A 23,935-nucleotide genomic window follows, 5' to 3' on the forward strand; every position below is an offset into this window, starting at 1 on the left:
GCTTTGTTTTTCCTTTGAAAGTGTATTTCCCGTTAGAAGCACAGTGGAGTGCCCCATCTGGGGTTGAGCTGACCCAGGTTTGAATCTCCTCCCGTGACACTCGCTCTTCAAGCTCACCTGAGTTCTTGGCTGTGACATGGAGAGAACGCTGACCTCCTGGGTCACGAGGATCAGGGTGAACCATGTGAATGGTGCCGGGAGGGTGGGGAGCCTCTGCGGCCGTCAGACTGGACGCCCGCCACCTGGGCTAGAGCACTCAGCCTGGCCCTCAAAACCCCCAGGCAGCTGTTCACGTCCTGCCTTTTGCCACAAGTGTGCCTGGAGCAGTCTCCCCCCTCCGACTGCGCCTCAAATCTGCACCCTTCCACGGCATCGGCTCCCAATTTGTCACCCTCCCCTCTGTGGGTACGAACAGTCCATCTGCCACATCGGCTGGCCCACCCTTTGTAGTTTTGTTGCTGGTGTTACCTGCTTGGTCCGCCTTCAAAGTACTGGCTTCTCTAAACGACCCTGGGGCCAGCACGGAGCCCACGATATACCCTATCTGCCTGACCCCTCCCAGTGCCCTGAGCCCCATGGGCGCCCACCTGTCCGTCCACAGCTAGGGTGGAGCCCAGGTTGAAGGAGAGGCTGTGAAGATCACAGGGTGGGGGGCGCCTGCTCCCCCAACCCCTGGGGGGCACAGCCTAGTCCTTAGTCATCAGAGGCTCTCCCAACTTCTTCACCCCATCCTTCCCTCAAACTATTCCTGCTCAGCCCCCATCTAGCATAAGGAAAGGGGGTCGTCAGCCCCATTTGCAGGCCTCACCCGCCAGGCTTGCCAATCTGTCTCCGCTGGAATCTTGGCCCCCGGAGTGCTCTGCCAGTGCCCCCGCAGGCACTGCGGGGAGCAGGCCCCGGGAAGAGACATCTCAGCACCAGAGGCCAGCTTCAGCACAGTTAAACTTTTATTAATGCAAGAAAAAAAAGTCCGGTCTTCAGTTTGCTTTTCCTTCCCACAGGCAAGTGTGGTTAAGCCACTGCACCGTAAACAGTGAATTCCCATCGAGGACACGGTGTGGGATGGTGGGCCGAGGCTGCAGGTAACATGGCCAGTTCCTGGAGACTCGGGCCCAGCAGAGGCCTAGCAAGCAGCACTAGGAGGGTGGGCCGGGGTCAGAGGTCAGAGTGGAGGAGTCCCTGAGACCCCCGAGGGCGTGCCTGCTGGGAAGCCTGCTCCCCACCCCCCTCCCCGCCACAGTGGCTCTGTGATGACGGCTCCAGGCCCCGGCGGCTGACCACTGGCCGACAGGTATGTCCAGGCCCCCAACAGCCCAGTGGAGGCAAAGCAGAGTGGCCGCTGGCTGGCTCGGGTTTCGAGCTGTTCAGCCTGGGGGCCACTATACTTAGGACATCCACGTGGAGCACTGCCCTCCTTTGCTCAACGGGAGGAAGTCAGGTGGGAGGGGGAAGGGGCTGGGCTGTCCCTGGTCCCTCTGTCTGGCCACCAGGCCCGGGCTGGAGCACCAAGCCACACCAGGTTCGTGAGGACCCACCGCCCACCAAGGGTGGGACAGAGAGGTGTACCAGAATGTCCTAGGAAAGTGAGAGGGTGAAGCAGGAAACACCGCCTCTGGGGTCTCCGGCAGGGTGTGCTCTGCACGCACCCCACATCTAACGGCTCCTGAGTGGAGCTGTCCCCTGGCTGGAGCGTGGGGAAGGAGACAAAAATCACAGCTTCTGAACAAGTGGTTGGGAACTTACTGGAAAATTCAGTCAAGTATGAAAGGTGTCGCTTTAGAGAACAAAAACTAGCTTATGTATTTCTCTGGAAGATGTTCTCTCACACCCACCCGTCCCCCGGACTCCCCGCAAACAGGCAGCTGGGCCTGGCTCGTGTGACTGTTGAGCCAGGGGACACGAGAGCGAAGGCAGGGCCTGTGGACAGGGGGCCGCTGCGAACGGAAGGAGGAAGGCACAAGAAGAACCAACTGAATCTGGGAGCAGAGGCGGGGGCAGGGCCGGGTGGAGAAGGAAGCCACTGGCCGAGCGACTCAGCCTGAAACAGCCGGGACCCGCGTCCGCGTCCCTGTCTACACGCCGGCCGCAGCTGCAGGACGGGCGAGCCAGGCGACTTCCCCGGCAGGAGGTACAGAGGCTGTGCGTGTGTGGGGCTGCTGGCCGGAGGAGGAGGCAAGAAACAACGCTGCCTCTAACGTTATATATTAAAAATATCCATGGTTCTTATGCACAAAATTCCACCGTTGACCTACGAGTATCACCCCTGCCTCCCCAGGAGCAGCCTTAAGATAAAGGTGGTGGTTTTCCTTTGCGAGCTGAGGAAACATCGCCGTCTTTATGGTCTTGGGAACTGCCGGCCACCCCCTCCCCTGCAGCCTCTGCCTGGCCGGCCGCTGGGAGTAGGGGCCGCTCACTCGTGCCTCCGCTTGGAGGGCGGGATCAGGTGCGGAGGCAGGTCGGCGGGCAGCTCGTGACCCTCTAGCTTGACTTTGATGAGGTGGTTGGCCAGGGCGAACTCCTCGTCGTCCAGCAGCCCGTCCCGATCCACGTCGGCCAGCTTCCAGATCTTCCCCAGCACCGTGTTGGGAAGCTTGGACTTCACCATCTCCTTCTTGGCGTTGGCGCCTGTGATCTTGCCATTGACGGGCGACAGTGTGTAGAAGATCTCGTCGTAGGTGGGCTTGTCCTTGCCCACCACCCACTCGACGTCGTCGATGCCCTCGCCGGCCCCCTCGCCGTAGCCGTGCCCGAAGGGCCCGTTCATGGTGCCGTCGAAAGCACCGCCCTTCACGACCTGGGCAGGCATCAGGGACTCCTCCTGGCGTACAATCACCATCAGCCGGGCGATGTCGTTGGCCAGCATGTCGTCCACCGTGTCCAGCAGCTTGGGCTTCAGGGCCTGGAACTTGCTGAAGTCCTGGGTCTGCAGGAGCTCCTGTGGTGGGAGTGGAGGAAGGACAGGGTTGGGTCGGCCCCTCCCGGGCTCCGGCACGGAGGGTGCAGCAAGAGTTCCCGAGCAGAAAGATCTGGCTCCGCGTCACGGCCCCAACCACTTAACATCTTGGCTCCCCCTTCTCTAAGTCGGAGGTAAAAATAGTCCCCTCCGTGCAGGACTGTGGTGAGGATTAACTGGGAGGAGGCTGGGGTGCCTGGCGCAGCCCCGCCCTCCCCCTCCCCCTCCGGGTGAGTCACCACATTCCCCTGTGAGGTGTCACGGACTGGGTCAACTTCTCCGATGATCGGGGTGGGGCGCTGGTGATTAATCGGGCCGCTTTCACATTGGGAGGCCCCGCCCCATGGAGCCGGGGTTCCCTCCAGAACCACCGCCCCAGTGCCCCAGCCGTACCCACTCCCATCCGAGGGGCAGCCGTACCTGCATCTTGCGGAGGCTGGGGAAGTCGCCGGGGGAGATCTGATGCTCCCGCTCAACCTTCTGGTAGATCTCGCCCAGGTTGTTCACCAGCTCTTTCTTTTTGCTCTCTTTACCGAAGACATTGGGCATCTCCTTCTTGAGGGAGCTGATGATGTAGGCGTGGACCTGTGAAGACAGAGAAGGGGTGGGTGTCGGGTGCTTCCTGGACACCTTGTTGGGAGCGTGGCCTGCACCTGTGCCGCCCTGCAAAGCTGGACTGTAACCCGGGACAGCTAAGCACAGCAGCAGCCCAAAGCCCGTGTTCTTACCATTTCTTGGCACGCACAGCCCTCCCCGATGGCTCCTCTGCACATCAGAGACACTGAGCGCATTCCTACCAAGCCGGGCAGAGCCGTGCCATCCTGCTTATACAAGTCTGTGGATGCGGGTGCCATGAACTCCAACACAGCCTGAGTTATGCCCCACTTTATCATCCTGACAGCCTCGGGGATGACTAAGGGTTAGGAAAATCCCACAAGGCTTTCCCCAGATGTTTCAGGCTTTACGCAGTACCTTGGGTAGACATCTGCCAATGAAGGGTGGCACATCCTTCCCTTCCCCACAGCGGGCCAGTAACTCTGGCAACCTGGCAAAGGCACAGCCCTCAAATCCCTCTGCCTTGCCAAGCAACGTCCTGCCGAGGAGGGCTGCAGCCAGCCAGCCTCACACCCCCTTCTCCCAGACTGCCAGCTCCACCCCCCAAAAAACCTCTCCACTGGCCTGACCTTGTCTGCCGTGGGCTGCGACCTGGCTGAGAACTGCCCCAGGGAAGCAGGCTGGTCACAGAGTCACAGTCACAGCTCTGCCCATCACAGGCCAGCAGAGAGAGCGACTCAGTCCAGGAAAAGGAAACAGTCTCAAAACAGCAGGTGCAGGACAAGATTGGAGAGGCTGGGGCTTTCCAGGCAGGGTGACTCAATGTGCCCAAGGGCCACGCGATTATACACCATCTCTGTAAATGAGCAGGCAGGGCCTGAAATCGGCCCTTTGTTCCGTCCTGGAGGGAGGCTGAGCAATGAGAGCACTGGAAGCCCTGCCGGGAGAGGGGCTGGAGGGGAAGGAGGGGAGCTGTGCTGCCCTGAGGCTGAGCAGAGGCTGGACTGGAAAACAGGAGGCCAGTCTCTCCTCCACTCACCACCTCTTCCCCTTCAGCTCAGGACATCGCTTGGCCCTTCGAGGCCAGGAGCCAGGTATGTGGATTTTCTCATGGGCTCCTTTCTCAGAACCAGTTCCACTCATCATGAAGCTTCCAGAAGTGAGATATCTACAGAAACGTGCAGCCCTGTGCCCTCCAGAGCAGGGTGCGGGCATCTTTACTTTGCACACAGGTCACCAGGGGACTGTGTCCAAATGCAGATTATGGTCCAGTAGGGCAGAGGTGGGGCCTCAGAACCTATGCTTCTAGTGAGTTCCAACCTGCTGGTCCTGGAGCACTTTGGGTAACCACAGAGGAGACACAGCCGGGGGTGAAGGATGCAGGGTCACTTCTTGTTATTCAGGCCAGGGGGCACCCAAAGCCACCTGACTCCAGCCCTCAAGACAGTGTAGGGTGCCCTGGGCCACTGTGTTTGGCCCATGGCAGAGTGCCAGAGCCTCTGGGCTACACAGAAGGGAGCCTCACAATGCAGTACTATTCAAAATCGTGTCCTAAGGGGACGTGCTCTGCTCCTCAGTGTTTGAAGGGCCCACCGGCGGCATTACCCTTCCTTCCCCAGCCCCAGCCCCCCCGGGGTCCCGCTGAAGTGCTCGGCCAGGCACCGAGACTCCAAACTCCTGAGCAATTCAGATGCTGTCCACAGGTGCCAGCAGGCCCTGTGCTTCCACGGAAGAGTAGGGATGGTTTGCAAGGCCTCTGGGCCAGAGGCCATCAGCGCTCTCCCTGGGCCCGCAGGTTTGCGCCCCATCTCTCCACTAACTACCTCCTGTCTCGGCCTAAGCATCGTCTCCCGCCCGAGGCCCCCCAGGCTAGCCCACCCTCCCAGGACAGCTCATCCCAGGCCGATCCCGAGACAATACAAATAAATCGTACTTTCTTTTTCTTTATGTGTTCTGCTTTCCCCTGTACGGCTGACAAGTGCTAGGAGGGTGGGGACCTGTCAGTCCCCACTGCGTCCCCAGCACCCAGCACATGCTGCGTGCACTCCAGTGCTCGGCAGACCTGGGGGGAAACGGATGAGCCCTCGAGCAGCATCCCCCCCACTCTCCACCCCCCAGGCTGCCCCCGGCACAGGGGTACCTTCTTATCTGACGCTTATATGTGCTAAAAAGAATCTCAGGAAAAGGCTGCTCCCACCGGGGCACAAGAGGACGGGTTCAGACAAGGCGTGGCACGGTGCAGCCATGGGTCTGCAGGGCTGGGTCTTGGGCATCCAATCCCGGGGCCCCGAGTGGCCATCCCAGAGCCCCCTGGGGCTGCGTTCCCAGCCTGGGTTTACCTTGGCCAGCCGCGCCCGCTTGATCAGGTCATTGAGCTTCCTGAGGGCGGCGTTGCGGGGCAGAGACTGGATGTCTTTGAAGAGGTCCTGCTCCTCGGCCTCGAAGAGCTTGCGGTTGTCGGGGATGAGGAGCGGGTGGGACCAGAAGGAGCCGATGTACACCCTGACCACCTCGGGGGTGTTGATGATCTTCCCCAGGGACCACATGAGGGCCCCGTAGACCCGCATCAGCTGCTGGGTCTCGATCTGGTCGGCCTTGTTCAGCACCACGCGGATCTTGTCCTCGTGGTTCTTGAGCGCCTTGATGACTTCCGAGAACTCGTCGGAGATGTCCAGCTTGTGGGCATCAAAGAGCAGGATGATGCGGTCCACCCGCTCAGCGAACCACTCGAGAACGGCCGCAAAGTCGTAACCTGCGGGAAGAGAAGGGCGAGTTGGGGGCGCCAGGGGCCAGGTGGTCCGATGGCTCCCGTGCCTGACTTGGCCTGGTACTTCTCAGCCTGGGGTCATTTAAATTTCCAGAATGTACTTCTGTGGACAGCCCAGTGCCCTGAGGGCAGGTTCATCAGGCCTCCCCTACTTCCGTACCCACCGTGGTGACACCCTCACCCACACAGCACCTGGCACGAAGAGGCACTTAACGAATAAATAATGCAAGGGAAGTCACAAAGTCCACGCTCTAAAGTGGGTCGAACTATGGCAAGAGTGAGGAGGAGACCCCAGCAGCACAGCTCAACACCGGGCGGGAAGAACAGATTTGGGGGCTGTTGGCTGGGTGCCCCTGCACAGCAGCGACAGTTAACAGCAGTAAGACGACCTACAGCTGCTGCTTGTCCGGTGCTATGTGCTGGGCTCCCTGTTCTGCAGGACTCTCATTCATTCCCTACAAGTTACAGCTCGGGGGCCAGGTCTGGCTCACTACCTGTTTTCAGAAATAAAGCTTTACTGGAACACAGCCGGCTCATCTGTACTCTCTGGCTGCTTCTGAGCTACAAGAGCAGAGCTCAGTTGTGGCAGAGACCATGAGGCCCCCAAAGCCGAAAATTTAACACTCTGACCCTTAGAGAAAACGTTTGCTGACCCCTGCTCTACAGGCCTATTAAGTACTGCAAACCACCTCCCCTTTCTAGGTCTTAAACGCTTCTCTAAAATGAAGCGACTGGACTAAGCTCCAGCTCCCAACTCTATTCTGTGCTGTTTCCTGCCAACAATTAAGGCCGTTGGTGAACCGGCCGTCTGCAGCAGGACTGCTGACAGAACTGTCTAGTTTTAGCTCGATTCACGGCCCCCCAGCTTAAAACTGCATATCCCAGCCTCTCTGCAGCAGAAATGAAGAAGCAAAGAAAAGGTGCACCAGCCCTTTGTCCTCTTCTCCCTTCCCAAGGACTGGAATGCAGGTGTGAGGGCAGGAGCTGGAATAACCACCCTGGGTTCAGGATGGCCTTGGACCATTGTATTTCACACAAACTATCAGATACCTGATTTAAAAGCCCATGGATTTGTGGGTCTCTGCAACAGTGGTTTAATTTGTAGCCTATTTTATAATTATGCCACCCCAAAGTGTTTCCACTTCTTGCACTGTCCCCAGAGGAAGAGAAAATTCTGTTTCTCACCTTTTGAGACTACTAAGGAATAGTAGACCATGTGGAAACAATGGCCCAAGAGTCTTTGGGAAGCTTGGGTCCCAGCCCCCAAGCCGCCATCTCTCTGGGTGACTCCGGGCAAGTCCCCTTTTTCCTCACCGGCAGGCCACAGGACAACCCCAATGCAGGCTGGCCCTCTTAGGAACCACTGCGTCCTTGCCAGAGCACAGTCATGCCCCTGAGAAGGAGCCAGAGAGCCACTCCTATAGAGAAGAGCCTGGGACGCTGCCCAGAAGCAGGCCAAAACCAACCCTCCACCGCCACCAGGCTGGGATTTAGACATGCCTTCTCTAGATGGCAGGAAACAGAAAAGCAGCAGGTAGAGGGCAGACCAAAGAAAAGGACCAAGTGTCAACAAAAGGCCCAGAGTGACTCAAGGAGCCACGGGGAGGGCAGCCCTCACCGCCCCTCTTGTAAGGCGTGGGCTGAGCCATCCTGCCAAGCCTCCGGGGCTGAATGGGAGTCCACAGACAGCCCACGAGGCCACCTCCACTCCGGCCGGAACACCCCCCGTGTGGGGCGTGCCTGGGGTGAAGCTGTGCCTGGTTAGACAAACATTCCAGCCACCCCGTCCCCAGGTCCAAGTGGGCTCCAGAGCTGTCTGCGCGCCTGAAGCCGCAGCCTTGCAGGCCTCTCCCTGCACCCAAGCACTCAGAAACAACACAGGCTTTTAGTAAGAAAGCCCTGGATTTAACTCCCAGCTCCAGCCACTGACTCTGTGACCCCAAATTCTTAACTTCGGAGTTAACACTTTTTCTTCTGTAAAAGTCAAATAATAATTCCTCCTCCTAAGATCGCAGGGAGGATTAAATGAGGTGACACGTTCCCAGCACAGGCCCCAGCACCAGAGCGACACCCGTGGGTCAGGCAGGCCCAGGATGGGGAGAAGAGGCAGGGCCCCCTGGAACGAGGGCTGAGGGGCTGGGGCTGCATCACTGATCAGAAACTAAGGTGACAAATGATCAGCCTGGCTCTGAGGCTGGAGGCCAGTGTTGTCCTCATGGCAAGACACCGAACCTCAAGGAAAACCCCGAATGCATGGCTTCTGTGGATCTAGCTTGTGGCCTCTCCAGGGCAACCTGTTCCCGTCGCAGCACAGGGGGAAACAGCCTGCTTTTTAAAAAGTATTTATTTCTTTTTGGCTGCGCTGGGTCTTCGCTGCTGTGTGCGGGCTTTCTCTAGTTGTGGCGAGCGAGGGCTACTCTTCCTTGCTGTGCCTTGTCTTGTTGCAGAGCACGGGCTCTAAGTGCATGGGCTTCAGTAGTTGTGGCACATGGGCCTAGTTGCTCCGCAGCACGTGGGATCTTCCCAGGGCTCGAACCCATGTCCCCTGCATTGACAGGCGGATTCTTAACCACTGCGCCACCAGGGAAGTCCCTAACTTCTTAACAGCATAGCAGTGGAGTTGGTGGCAGCAAAGCCCCTGTGAACCTGAACTTGAGCCTGGGCAGGGGAGCCATCAGTCTTCCAGAGGCCCATGCAGACAAGGGAAACGGCCGGGCTACCAGATTCCCCACACTCAGAGGACGTGGGAAGGCAAGGAGCAGGGGCCAGGTTACTCCTACGCCCGCCACCAGCCACCACCAGGCTGCTGGTTCCAAAGTACAAGGTCCCTACGTCCCTGGACACAAGGAGCAGGCCGAGGGACGCGGGCAGGGAGCAGGGCCAGCCCGGCCTCGCCGCCACCGCCTTTTATGGCCGGCTCTGGGAATGGCAGCTCTGGGAACGGCAGGTCAGCGCTGAAAAAACGATGACTCAGGAATGAACCGCTGCTCTCAGCAACAATGAGGCTCAACTTCTCCCCTCGTCAGACTGTTTGTCCTCAGACCACCGCAAGTTCAAACCGCAGATTCACACAGCTGGGGAGGCGGCAATGCTGAAACCGAGGCACTGGGAACAGGGGCGCCCTGATGCGCTGGGCTCGAGGCCAAGTTAGCTTTGGCCAGGGAGTGAGGACTGCATGCAGGGAGCCGAGGTCACCACCCCCCCACCCCGACTCCACCCAGTGTGGCCTCACTCCTCCCATCCCCCAGTGGCGGCGGGGGGTGGGGGTGGGGGTGTGTGTGTGCATATGATGGGGGGAGAGGAGGGGGAGGGGGAGGAGAGAGAGGAGGAGCCTATGAATGAGGTACCGGGTCCACGAGCCCCGAGCCAGAGCGAGCGCCCCGCATGGCCCTGCCTGCAAACCCAGTTACTCACCAACACCTCAAGTTGGAGCCAACAGAGCTAAGCCCATTTTTTTGTAGGTGAATGAAATTTCCTGTTTATATGGAAAGTGCTCACACTTTTGGGGAGAGAGAGCCGGTGGCTGGCCAGGCACGCCCACAGGTCATGCAGAGGGTCGCAAGGCTCAGGCTCGTGCGATGTCTTCACAGGTGGAGGACCATGTCCTACCACATGGCCGCAGCCTCCCCAGGCCCACGTGACACCCCTCAGCCCGCCAACCCCTCACTCGGCCCGCGTGTCTCCACAGGCAACAAAGGCTGGACTGACCCACATCTGCAGCACCGAGAGAGCATCGACCGAGTCCCCACACTGGCCAGGCAGCCCAGCGGCCACCATAAGCCTGGGGCTCGGCGGCAGGTGACGAGTGCAGGGACCAGGGACACATCCAGAGAGGAGCATCCCGCCCCCAGCACTGCCCCAGGCACTGGGCCTTCAGGCTCTGGGCTAACCTAGAGGTTGGCCTCGGCGGCAGGACCAGGCATCAGACATCACCTAATGCACGGCAACTCCTCGGCAGAAGCAGGAGGGCACGGGCGCCCGGTGACGAGGACACCACAGCCACGCACCAGGTGCGGACACCATGCTGCAGCTTCATCCGCCTCGGGAGGGGCAGTTGTGAGGTGCGGACACCCACAAAGGACACAGACAACACAGCCGGAGCGGGTTAACTGGAGAGAAAGGGCTGACCCTGCGACGGGAGTAAAAGCCAGCACTGATAAGAGACAAGCTCTGGCTCGGAAAGTTCTGGGACCTTGAAGACATTATGAAATGATGAAATAAGCCAGTCACAGGGGATGATTCCACTGGTATGACGTGGAATCCAGAGACAGAAAGTAGAACGGTGGGGGCCAGGGGCTGTGGAGGGGGAGAGAAGTTGTAGCTTGATGGGGACAGAGTTTCAGTTTGAGAAGAGAAAAAAAGTTCTGGAGGTGATGGTGGTGATGTTTGTACAACAATAAGAATGTACTTAATGCCACTGAACCGTGCACTTAAAAATGGTTAAAATGGGGCTTCCCTGGTGGCGCAGTGGTTGAGAGTCCGCCTGCCGATGCAGGGGACGCGGGTTCGTGCCCCAGTCTGGGGGGATCCCGCGTGCCGCGGAGCGGCTGGGCCCGTGAGCCATGGCCGCTGAGCCTGCGTGTCCGGAGCCTGTGCACCGCAACAGGAGAGGCCACAGTAGTGAGAGGCCTGCGTACCACAAAAAAAGAAAAGGTTAAAATGGTAAATCTTACGTTATGCATATTTTACACGGGCTGTGTAGACGGGAGGCCCAAGCCTGCCTCTCACCTTGGCTCTGTTCCCACCAAGCCTCCTGCAGGGCCCGGGTGCTCCAGGGGTCCTGCCTCTGCAGTGCTGGCTGCCCTCCTCACCGGGTCTGCCTTCCCACCCTCCGACACCGAGGTGAAGGGGGAGCAGTTGTGATGTGTCCTCGCCCTAGCCCAGCACCCTCCAAACACAGGTAGTTGCGGTAGCTGGGGGAAACGCTGCTTCAGACACTCCAGAAGTTTCTAGAATGCAAACAATAGAGGGTTTGTCTCCAATCGACTTTTGTTTCCTGCCATTCAACCTGCGTGGGCCTCTGCGTTTCTTGCCACGGCTCCCATCACCACGCTTAACCCGTGCCGGGGCTGGGAGGAAGGGGTGCAGGAGCGCAAGAGAGATTAAAGAGCTAAGAATCTACACCGTGAGGACTTGTTCTGAGCTTCCTTAAGCTAACGTTCTTAAGGGAAGGACCCTTCCAGAGGCACAGAGGTTGGGACAAAGGGGCCTCCCACGTCTAGGCAGTTACCCAAGAGAAAGTGAGAAATTGGGACTTTCCTGGCGGTCCAGTGGTTAAGACGCCACACTTTCAGTGCGGGGGGACGGGTTCAAGCCTTGATCAGGGAACTAAGGTCCCACGTGCCACGAGGCGCGGCCAAAAAAAAAAAAGAAGAAAAAAAGAAACAGAAATTAAAATTTGTACTCTACACGAATGTTTATAGCAGCTTTATTCAAAACTGCCCCAAACTGGAAACCCAGATGCCCCTCAATAGGAGAATGGATGACAAGTTATGGTACATCCGTATCACAGGGTACAACAGCTACAAAAAGGAATGAACGGCAGACTCTCAAAGAAAAGATGAACCTCAAAAGCACATGCTAAGTGCAAGACAGACACAAAAGGCTTCACACTGTCTGATTCCATTTCTGACATTCTGGAAAGGTACAACTTTAGGGGCAAAGATCAGTGGTTGCCTGATGAGGGACTATAAAGGGGTGAAGGGGACTTCCTGGGGTGATGGAAACTCTGTATCTTGGTTGTCGTGGTGGTTACACGACTGGTGCATTGGGTGAATTTTACCATATATAACACAGATCTCAATAAATCTGGCCTAGAAATCAGCAACAAAGGACGGGGTGGTGGGGGGCAGCGGCAGGGGAGACCGGGGGAAGGGCAGAAGGACTCTGGAATCAGGCCTGAACCTTCTACTCTCCGAGCCTCTGTTTCTTCAACTGCAACGTGAAGACGGCAGGTTTCCGCTGTGTGAGCGAGTGAGTGCCTGGCCCACTGTAAGTGCTTTGTAAACGTTTGCGGTCCTTTACTCACAGGATTTGTATTTGGGCCCAAGAAGCTCAGATTCCGATGGGTGTGTAGGCAACGACGGCTTCTAACGCGTGAAGAATGCCTCGTATCCCAAATATAAACCGAGCGTTCGCAGGCGCTCAGGCAGCTGCCAGGGAACAGGTGGGGCGCCAGCAGGGGCTGGTCCAACCTCCCGCGGGCAGAGCGGCCAAGAGCTGGACAGGGGCAGTGGGGGGGCTGGTGGGGAGGCGACGAGAGGAAGGCCCTGAGGACGGTAGCTGTGCGGAGGCTGGGCCCCCACCAGAGGAGGTCCTGGAGTCTGAAGGGAAGCCCCTGCTGAGCCAACGCTTCCCTCTCTTCCAGCCTCCACGAGCTGTTATTCAGAGAAAGGTCTTCCTCATCAAAGTCTGAGAATCGCTGGGTTTTTCAGTGTAATTTAATTCAGCTGACATTTGTTGGACACTGAACTGGGCAGTGGGCACTAGGGTAGGAGCTTATTAACACACGTAAATTCGTGCAATTGTTGACAAGAACCAAGAGGCTGGTACTGCTCTTCCTGTTCTATTGATGCGGCTCCCAGGGGTGCAGCAACTCCCTAGGGCCCCCAGCTCCTAAGTACTGATCTGGGACTCGAACCTCTGTCGTCACCTGTGCTAAGGGTGCTGGGAACCCAGGAGGGACGCAGGGCTCAGCCTTGTGCTCGGCCTTGCACAAGGCTTTTAAGGCAGCCTCATGGAGCCATTCTCTGGGGTGCAGAAAACCCCAGAGAAACGTGAAACGCTGGCATGGAGGGCTTTTAGGGCTGGGGCATCTCAGGAGGTGGTCAGCAGGAAGGGACACCTGTGGGTCAGAGGGCTCCAGGTTTGGGCCAGGGAGCCCCTACCCGACTGTTAAGCCAGATGGCTCCTGAGCTTGGATGGAGCCTGGGATCCAGGGATAGTCAGCAGGGGGGACAACCCAGGGGAACGGCCAGCCATAGCCAGGGCTCCTAAGGTCTGTCCATGGATGGTTGGGGGGGCAGGGGTGGGAATTTCCAGCTGGAGGCAGAGAATAGGGAGAAAAAAAGCAGGTCTCAGCACTGCTGTTCAAAGCCCTGAATCTCAGGCCCATTTCTGGACTGGGAGTCTGATCTCGGGCGGGGAGAAAAGCAGTGTGGCCTCTGGGCATTCCGGGAGAGCTGAGCCCGGCACAGCACCGGCCTGGCAGGGCTAAGGGCTCTTCCGAGCCAAGCTCTCGGAGCTCCTCAGCCCAGAGCACCGGTCTTCAGCACACTGAGGCGTGAGCACGGACTGTGCTGGGTTCAAATCCCAGCACCAACTTGTGCTAGCCTATGTCCTCTTGGGCTACTTAACTTTGCAAAGCCTCCGTTTCCTCATCTGAAGAGGAGCAGCTTCCTCACAGATGCAGCTGCTGCGATAAGCGAGTGGGCCTGGTTCCCATGGCAGAGGCCAGCAGAGAGCCAGGCATGAGGCTGGCCGGGCTCCGTCTCCTAGTCCCAGCTGAAACAACTCGACCTTGCTGACTCGACTCCCGTGGGGGAAAATGAGGCCCAAAAGTTACAGCTCAGCTCACAGCCTCGCAGTGACAATGGCGGGGGTGCCCCGGCCAGGCCCCTGCCCCCGGGCTGAAGCTTCCATCAGAGAGCCTCCGGCCGCTGCCCACAGAGGACCCACATGGGAAGACCTGCTCCCTCCCAGGTCCTGCCACGACTGGGCCGGCGGCCGGCAGCCTGGGAGCCCAAGGCACCAGCTCCGCCGGGCCCCAGCTGCCCTCTGGAATGCCCTTTATCACGGGCAGCGTCCAAGAATGAACACTGTCCCCGCAGGTCACCTTTCTCTGCTGACACAAGAGAACTTTATCTTTAAAGGCACTCAGGAGATGAGCACAACGGGGAGGCGCAGCCCAAGACCCCACAGAGGCTCCTACTCTTCCCTGGAGCAATTCTCAGGGGTCTCTTGCAGAGCCTTGGGTGTATCCTGACTGCTTTGTGCCTGCTCAGGCCTTACCTTATCTTTCCGCACAGTATTTCCTGCACACATTAGGCACCGTGGGGAAAGGGGAAAAAGTCAGGAGGGGCTAGGCAGAGAGGGTGGGAACTGGAAGTAAATGTAATTAGTGACACTAACGTCTACGCAGCCTCCAGAAGGATGCTCTGCTTCCAGGGAATGAGGTCGACAGACCACAGAAATGCATGCCGCTTGCCCAGGACACACATTTTCTGTTGGCCCAATCTTTTTGAGAGGGAAACACCTGCCTTCCATACCGTCAGCAAAGGGAGCAGAGAGGTGGCCGCCAGGGAGCCTGGAACACATTGTCCTACTCTGACTTCCTCTGCCAGGTGACATGGGACCTTTGCAATGACAGATGAATGGGGTCTCCAAGAAGGAGAGACCTACCCCTTCTGTGTCCACCTGGAGAACACCACCCCAGAGGCCACACCCAGCACGTCTAAGAGGTACCGCCCCGTGGTCTTTCTTCTCCACTGATAAAACGCTGACTCCAAACACATCCCACGGTAAATCCCAACTTGGTAACTGTTAGTAGAACACTTTACACCAAGACCTCCAGGGCTACGGAAGGAAAGATCTCTACTGCACAAGAGGAAAGCCCTCCTCCAATGAGAGTGATGCACTTGTCTTTAAGCCAACCTCCTTCTTCCTGCCCATGATGGGTGGGGGAAGGTCCCTGGCTGCCAGGGACCCAGAGGGGCCACACTGTAAGGGAGCAGGGTTGCGGGGGAATACAGGCAGTCTCCCGCTGGCTTCCTCCTCCGAGTATCTGCCATCTACATGGGTAACTTGCGGGCCAGGACTGTCTGGTCCCCACCAGTGAGATGCACCCTGCATCTGACTGGAGAGCACGCTGAGGCACTGCTCTGGTGCCTGTCCCACAGAGAGCAAGTTTGGACACCACTGCCTGCCTTTCTACTAATGCGGTAAGGAAGCAGAGGGAAGGGGAGGCAGGGGAGGGAAACACCCCAGCACTCCCAACTCCTCAGTCTGCTGAGACTAAGGCCCCAGGCTGAAGTGTCAAAGACAGCCCAGCAGGGGAACTTCACAGCACTGGTGGAAAACTGCTGTTTCTGAGTTCAACAGGGGCCATAAGGACCCTAAGGCTTTCCCTCAAGTACCTTTATGTATTTATTTATTTTTAAAATTTATTTTTGGCTGCGTTGGGTCTTCGTTGCTGTGCACGGGCTTTCTCCAGTTGTGGCGAGCGGGGGCTACTCTTCGTGGCGGTGTGTGGGCTTCTCACTGCGGCATCTTCTCTTGTGTGGAGCATGGGCTATAGGCGCACGGGTTTCAGTAGTTGTGGTGCACGGGCTCTGTAGTTGTGGCTCGCGGGCTCTAGAGCACAGGCTCAGTAGTCGTGGTGCACGGGCTTAGATGCTCCGCGGCTTGTGGGGTCTTCCCGGGCTAGGGCTCGAACCCGTGTCCCCTGCATTGGCAGGCGGATTCTTAACCACTGCGCCACCAGGGAAGACCTCCCTCAAACACCCTAACTGCCAGCTCTGAAGGATATAAGGAGTGTGGCATTTGGGGGAGGATAAGCCTCTTTTTATGAGCTATTATTGTCCCTTATCCAAAGATGCGTTCACATCAACTGACCTATCTGATCTGATAGCTCCCAGTTGGGAGAACTCCTCCCCAGCGTATTCCCCCAGGTCATTAAAGACATAACTCTACAGAGCCTCAAAGAAAGTCCCTCCAGGATAGCTCAATCCTGGAGGTAGATGGAGAATAAATTCCCTTTTGTGGGTCTTTCTCTTTAAGAGTAACTAATTCAGGGACTTCCCTTGTGGCGCAGTGGGTAAGAATCCGCCTGCCAATGCAGGGGACATGGGTTCGATCCCTGGTCCGGGAAGATCCCACATGCCGTGGAGCAACTAAGCCCGTGCGCCGCAAATACTGAGCCCACGTGCCACAACTACTGAAGCCCATGCACCTAGAGCCCACGCTCCACAACAAGAGGAGCCACCGCAAAGAGAAGCCCGCGCACCGCAACAAAGAGTAGCTCCCGCTTGCCGCAACTAGAGAAAGCCTGCGCGCAGCAATGAAGACCCAATGCATCCAAAAATAAATAAATAAAATAAACAAATTTATTAAAAGAAAAGAGTAACTTGTTCAGATTTTCTAGCCTTGCTCTGGCAAATGACAAGGCAAAAGCCTTGTTTATCAGGCATTTTCTTAAAACCAGGTTAGAACAATAACAGCAGTAAGAAAGAAAAAACTGGCCCTTGCCTCCCCTAGAAGTGTCATTATCATCAGGGTGGAGAACATAAAAGTTTAAACCAGATTGAGAGACAGAGAGCAGTTTCAGTATGCTCTGATGCAATCCCCTATTGGCAGGGGCCCACAAGCCGGGGGAAAAAAAGAGAAGCAGGGTTTCTCAGCACTGAAAATGGGGCCCCCACCCCCTCACAGCCTCAGCAGAGACACACTGCCTCCCAAATCTCAGGCTGCTGGCTTCAACTGCAAAGCTCACTAATGCTGGGCGGCCCGGTGGGAAAGGGGGTACAGGAGAGATTCGCAAGTTAATGATAAACAAATCTGGCCACTTGTCCTCAACCCCCTGAGTCTGATCTCGTTTCATTTTTACATTTGCAGCTGCAGGCTCCACTCTTAGCCGGCCCCCATGCTCCTCCCAGAGAGCATTCAGGCGCGAGGCTCCCCTCCCTTCTACAAAAAGGGGCAGTGGCAGAAATATAACCCAGTTCAGGTGCATCTTGAACCAGATCTTTAGAAAAGCTTGGCACACTCAAGACAGGAGTTTACGCAACTAGAATGGGCCTGATGCACTAACACTCCGCATGAAAACCTTACGCCACGCGCGGCACCCAGGGAGGCTACTGATGACCAGCATCTAAGCAAATGTAAACACATTTCCAAGGCCCAACATGTTTAACAAATTCCTGCTAGCTTCTCCTTTTGGCTGTGGCTCTTTCAAGTCAAACTGTTCTCTCACAGTCCTGCCGGACCCACTAGGAATTTATACAGCTCTGGGAGGCAAAGCTTTTAAACACAAACTAAGGTGAGTGAGCCCCAGGGGAGCCAGGGGCTCATTCAGAACAGCAATGCTGGCTGAGGTATCTGAAGCCCAGACACGGAGCAATCTCCTGGGACCTCAGGGCCAGCCAGGATCCTGCCTTCCTTTCCAGAAGGCCCCAGGGGCTGGGAAGCTTGAAAACCACATAAAACTGGCTGTTGTCTCACCCTGACGGCTCTTGTAACCTCAGCAAAGGGAACCAAGGAAAAAGTAAGCTCCGGCCCCCACTGGGCTCGGCGTACCACGCAGATACAAGGCTGATGTAAAATGGGTTCTCACTTGGGCTGGGAGAGACTTGGGCAGCATTTGGTCCGTGTCACAGACGTCAGATGGAAGTCGTCTGACTACACCAGGTGCCCTGGGCTGTGTCAGAGCCTGTTTACCTCTGCTGATGCGCTGTTTCTCTCCAGACAGGATCCCGGGAGTGTCGATGATGCTTATGCTGTCCAAGACCGGGTTGGGCAGCTGGGCGCACATGAACCTGCAAGAGAGCAAGAGCCCAGAAGAGAGATGTCAAGACTCGGGTATCGCTGCTCGAGATGGGACAGCGGTGATTTCTGTACTCCTTTGTCTCCACCTCTGGCTTCCTTTCCAGAAGAAAGGAACGGAAAGGAGGTTTTCTATTGTCTTAAGTTTCCAGGGGTGGGAATTCCCTGCGGTCCAGTGGTTAGGATTCTGCACTTCCACTGCAGGGGGCACGGGTTCCATTCTGCACTTCCACTGCAGGGGGCACGGGTTCCATCCCCGGTCAGGGAACTAAGATCCCGCAAGCCACAAGGCCAAAAAAAAAAAAAAAAAAGTTTCCAGGGGTGACCAGCAAATTGCATATATTGTTTTAACTGGGAATCCAACCAGCAGGCTCCAACTGACCCACATCAACACTTCCCTCACTTAGCTTTTCTCCCAGAGCCCGAGAATTCAACTTTCAAGTTGCTGACGTGTTAGTGAAAACTGCACAAGCCTGCACAAGGGTCACCATTCAATTGCAGAAGGAATAGAGAAGAGTGACAACTGAGACCTTGGAATTCCATATTAAAATTTTCAACCGCTTGGCTAGATTTCCACGTTGCAAGAGATGGTCCTGTCCTACTGCTGCTGGGACCAGCCCTCCCTTCAACCCAGCTGCTCAGGTGAAGGGACTGCAGTGGGCAGCCGCTGACAGCCAGGGGACCACGCAGGCTGGTACATGGTGGGGCAGGGAAATACAGACACCATTCTCTCAATGTCAAGGCAGAAGGAAGAAAAACAGAGAGGCTGGCAACTCACGGACCACGGCTCAGCTGTGTGTGCCTGAGTTCCCACCGAGTTTAGAACAGCCCAGAACAACAAGGGCTATCCCAACCGATAGCAGAGATTCTTGACTGGACACAGAAAAGGCTCCTTTAAAAACTTCTCTGGAAAAGGTATTGTGAGCAAAGAAAATACTGACCCATTGTCTAGGAATCTGCCATGACTAGCTTCCCCTTTTGGTCCCACACCACAAGTGACCCGCGGCCCAGAGGCGGGGGCAGCTGGCCAGGGTGAGAGGTACTGCCTGCAAGCACAACAGAGCAGAAGCAGCTGACCCGCAGGATGAAGAAACCTTGGACCTCATCCTCACCGTGCCAGCAGCAGAGCACGTGTGCTGTAAAGAACTGCACGACCTGGGGCTCCTGCTGGGGAAGGAGTCAGCGGAGAGAAAACCAAAACAAGACGACTTGGCTCTGAGAAGCAACATACATAAAAATGCCTTGTGAAGGGCCTTGTAAGTTAACATCTCTGCGGATCGGGTGCTCTGCAAAGCCCGGGGAGTGAGGCCGAAAATACGAGAGGGAGCAGGCAGTACAGATGCATCCTATCCTGTTTCCTCACCAACAAGGACGCACAGATTTCATCTTGAGCTACAAGTTACCAGTTACGCAATGAGTTTACGCAGGATACTCTTAGGATACCGTGGTTGCGCCCTGCCTCCTGCTCTCTCTGATTCTAGCCTTAGAGCAGCCACTTAGGGGGAAGAGGCCGGAAAGTCCAGTCCATGATTCAACGAGTCTCTTTAAGAGTGCGAGAGAGGCTGTGTCAGCCACTGAAAAGCCCCCTTTGTGTGCCCCGGCTGGCTGGGCGGCGCTGGTGTACTACACAGGCTGACACAGCTGGGGGCCTCAGCTCCAGTGCAAACCCACACCCCAACCCTTGGCTGATGGGGCCCCTTCCGGCAGGGCCATTCATTACTAGTGTTCTGGGACCCTCTGGAGATGAAGTGGGGCAGAAGGAAATAAAAGTGTGGCTCTCGGGTCCTGTGGCACTGGCATCGTCAGGATGCCTCTCTTCGACCCGGCACCCCTGAAATGCTCTTTTTTTCAGGGGGAAGCAGCAGGAGCTGGTAACTGGCTGCACAAAGGCAGACAGTTGGCACTGCATTCACCGGCTCGCGAACTCGACAAATCAGCTAGGCTCTGGGAGCCGCCGTTTCCTGAATGAGGTAGGGGTTGCCTAGCTGATGTCTAAGATCCCTCCCAGCTCTGAAACTTTAGGTCTCTAAATTCAGAAAACAGGTCATACGCCCATTTCTCCTTACAGAAAAGGTCACCTCTCACAATCAAAAGTGGACACCTAAGGACAGCAGGAGATGTAGCTCCTTCCTTCAAGCTTCCCAAATTTCTCCAGGAAAGCAGACCTAATAATGCTTGGAATTCCCAGCGCAGCAGCCAGACTTTCCACTGGACCGTATGGCCCCCACCAGCTGACAGCCAGCCAATCGCCTACCTACAGGCACAACAATTCTCAAACCCCAGTATCCCCTGAGGCGGGCTCCTGGCTAGGAGAGCCCTGCCTCTTCAGGAGTCTCACCCAAAGGGCTTTACTCTGGCCCTGACTCACAAACGCCATCAGCCGTGAAACAGGAAGACAGGTTTAAATGCCTGAGAGAGGCAAAAAGACAACAGAAGACTGCCTGTCTTCTCCGTTAAAGGTCAACTCTGCGCACAGAGGCAGGCCTGGTCACTGGCCTGGATCGAGGGCACGCTGGTCTACCCTGTGCGGCTGGACAGTGTCTGGAAAGGAATGTGATCATACAGGGCGGAGACCTTCTGGAAGGCAAGAGTCAAGGATTCTTTCCTAGGCTCTTCCCCAGACGAGACTTTGAAAGGCATGTGGAGTCACTCCTTGAATGGGGTTTGGCAGAAATGACAAATTTGTGAAGTCCTTTGGTATGTCCCCTGGGGGTGGGGGGAGGGATTTTAGAATCCCCATTGAGCAGGACCTTGGAGTTCCATTAGAGAAAAGTGAACTTGGCTGTAGCACTCCTGAGAGAGGAGGCCAATGCATTTCATTCATAGCATCGTGAAGGTTAGAACCTCGGAGAATTACCCTCATCAGGGTTTTACCCATTTAACTGGGGAAACTGAGGCCCAAGTAGGTTAGGGAACATCCTAGTGAGTCTAAGCAGCCGGAATCTCATTCCAGGGCTCCAGGGCCAACCCCCTGGCAGCACAGACCCTTACCCCTGAAACCCCTAAAGCAGCACGGGAACTTCGGAACTGCCCCTGGGAGAAGTGCTGGTCCTCGCCCTGTCTGCTGCTTCTGCAGGCCGCCCCAAACTCAGCAGGCCACAGCAGATCCTCTCCCACCGGTCCCTGGGGAGGCACAGCACAGCACACGAGCAAAGGGAATGGCTAAAAGTTTCACCGTAGTTTTCCGTGACACTTAAGAAACAGACCCGTGAAGGGAGGGGTGAAGGGGTTGGTTTGAATGAATTAGGTGCGTCCAGGGGTAGTGAGTAGTAGTGAGTCTGGGATCTGCCAGGGGGGTTGGGAGTTAAACCGATAACCTGGAAAATTCTGGGGCGGGGGTAGGTGACAGAGCTAGGGGAGCCAGCGACGCGCACTCGCAGACCCCCTCGTAAGGGTTTTCTATGGGGAGCGGCAGGGGACCCAGTCTCAGGGAGTGGTCGCTAAGGGTCTCGCGGGGGCCTCGGAGACAAAGAACAGCGGGGGCGGCGGTCACAGGACGGTCGGGACCCCGGCCACTCCCTCTGCCCCCCGGGTCAAAGGGTGGGTACCTGTTGAGAAAGGCGTTGCCGAAGGCGTTGAGCTTGCGGAAAGGGCGCCGCGGGTCGACGACGAGCGCGTTGCCCGGCACCACGCCCTCGGTGGGGCCATGCATGACCGCGATAAAGGAGTCGGTGGTGGGCTCGGGCCCGATGCGCATCCCGGGGAAGTCCTGCTCGATCAGGTGCCGGATGAAGGTAGTCTTGCCTGTGCTGTACTGGCCCACGAGGAGCACCATAGGCTTGTTGTCGAAGTCAGCGTCCTCCAGCGCGGGCGAGTGGAACTCGTGGAAGCGATAGTGCTCCTCCAGGGGCAAGAGCTTCTGCGCGTATAGTTGCCGCAACCCCTCGGCCACCGTCTGGAAGAGCTCCGGCTCCTTCTTGCGGCGGGCATCCTTGCTGACCCAGCTGAACATGCTGCCGGAGGCCGGGCTGGCTGCTGCAGGGCAGAGCGGCGGCTGAGAGCCGGGCGAGGGCGAGGAGCCGAAACTGGGCCGGGCCTGCCGGCTGAGGAGCGGCGGGGCAGGGGGCGGGGAGCGGCCCGCACTGCGCAGGCGTACGGCACGGCCCACGGAGCACCCTCTGCGCAGTGGAGCGCGCGCCTCGCCGTGCTCCCTTTATAGGGCCGGGCCGCGCGGTCGGGCGCGCGCACCGCAGCCACGCGGGGCCGCGGGGAGTTGGGGAGTTGGGAAGGGGTGAAGGAGGAGCCCCGCCCACGCGCTCTGCGCCACGTCTTCCCCTCCCCCACCTCCCCACCTCCCATTTGCCGATTCCAAATCTCGCGAGCGCCGGTTGTTCCGCTTGCCCCGGCCCGGGTGCCGGGGCAACCGCACCTGTTTCGCCCCGCCCCTTGTGGGACGGCTCGCGGGAGTGCTGCGGCTGGGAAGGCTGGAAGTGGGAGTCCGGAGCGAGGAGGTCCCAGTGTCTGCGCGCCTTCCATACCCGGCGAGACCCCCAGTTAGACACCCCAGTACCCTGAATACGCGCCCCACCTGCAGTTCTCCCAAGAACGGTCCTCCTCCTCCCACTCGCTCAGAACCCCCAGCGCCTCCTGTCTGCACCACCCTTCCTTGCCTCCTCCTCTCGCCCCTGCTTCTCTGACACTCCCTCTCATCCCCTCATCTTTTATCTGCTTTGGGAGAGGGAGAGACAGGAATGAAGTAGTGGAGGAAGCTGAGGGAGTAGAACATCCAAGGCGGGGTGGTGATTGGGGAAAGAAAGATGGGAAGGGAGGAGGCCGATGGGGAAAGACCAACCAGCAGCAAGAGGCCTGAGCTCCCCTCAGGCCAAGAATTGGGAGATGGACACTAGCAGTGGAGGACACATATGACATATAACATGCGGGGGAAAAGAGATGGCCTCCCTAAAGAGGCTGCATCTGGCGGGGGGATGTGAAGAGGAAGCCGAGAGTTTTGAGGAAGTGAAATCGGAAATTCCCTATGTGGGGTGGAGGGGAAACATGGGGCAACAGTGAAATATTGTGGGAACTTAGGGGGAATTAAAAAACCCAAATACTTCCGCTTTCCTCTCTGGGTCACCACCAGTTACCATGCTTTACTCTGACCTGTTCCTCCTGCCCTTAACCAGTTCCTGGCTGTTCCATTAGGCTCATTCCCCCACCATCATCCCCGGGCACATGTAGGCCCCCTTGGCTGTCCAGGCTGGTGAGAATCTTCAGTGGGTGATGTCAAAGCTTTGGAGACTGGGATTGTTATGTAACCAGTATCAGGACACCAAAGTGCCAGGGGTGGGGGTGGTGGATGCTCATGGACAGATCTAAGGGGCACCTGGGAACTTGGAGACCTCATGTCCAACTTTCTGGCTTCTGGGAAATGTGGGAGCCTTGAGGGCTGGGTGCCTGTTATCAGGGAATAAAGCAGGCTGGTAGTCTAAGAGGACAGAGGGAGGAACTCAAAACAGAATAAGCAGAATATTAGGGGAGCTGAGTCAAGAAGGGGCGAGATGAGAGTTTTGTTGCTGTTGTTTTAATATTTTTTTGGCCGCGCCACGCAGCATGTGGGATCTTAGTTCCTGGACCAGGGATCGAACCCGCGGCCCCTGCAGTGAAAGCATGGAGTCTTAACCGCTGGACCGCCAGGGAAGTGCCAGATGGGAGGTCTGATCGCCCACCCCTTGTAGGATCAGGTCTCAGTGCCTTCTGAGGGAATAAATCACATTAAACCGATTGCCTTCCCTCCCCCTCCCTGACCATTGGAGAGCAGCTGAGTAATTCCAGCCCTGTCTGCAGTCTTAGGTCCCTGACTTCCTGCTTTTATTTGGGATTTCATTAGTATTCTTTTCATCAATCACAGTAAAACACAGAAGCCATGAGACTCTTTCTTTGGCTTTCTCCTTAAACGGGGATATTGAGACCCCTAGGCAGGGCTGTCACCAGAGGCTATGTGCCAGCTGATGACCAGGAGCCTCCGGCAGGCCCAGTCGAGACTTCCAGGGCCAGCCTTAGAAGTCGAGGGACTTACCTCCTACATGGCACTTTGAAGGGTCCACCCCGGAGATGTAATTTCTGGGATGTTCCAGGGAAGGGCCCGAGGCTGAGGATACTGAAAGAGGTGGTTGTCTAGTGGC

The 23,935-nt window shown here is 57.1% G+C and overlaps 1 protein-coding gene across 1 annotated transcript; it reads right to left on the minus strand.

Moving 5' to 3' along the window:
* Nucleotides 1-929: 929 nt before the first annotated feature.
* On the minus strand, nt 930-21,985 carry EHD1 (EH domain containing 1). Its single transcript, XM_032639793.1, has 5 exons — nt 21,362-21,985; nt 17,709-17,806; nt 5,848-6,260; nt 3,374-3,538; nt 930-2,935 (listed from the first exon to the last, which is right to left on the minus strand). The coding sequence occupies exons 1-5, from the start codon at nt 21,763-21,765 to the stop codon at nt 2,411-2,413; spliced, it is 1,605 nt and encodes a 534-aa protein (XP_032495684.1). The 5' UTR covers nt 21,766-21,985; the 3' UTR covers nt 930-2,410.
* Nucleotides 21,986-23,935: the final 1,950 nt, after the last annotated feature.

This window comes from Phocoena sinus, chromosome 8 (assembly GCF_008692025.1).
Source record: "Phocoena sinus isolate mPhoSin1 chromosome 8, mPhoSin1.pri, whole genome shotgun sequence".
NCBI classification, from domain to species: Eukaryota; Metazoa; Chordata; class Mammalia; order Artiodactyla; family Phocoenidae; genus Phocoena; species Phocoena sinus.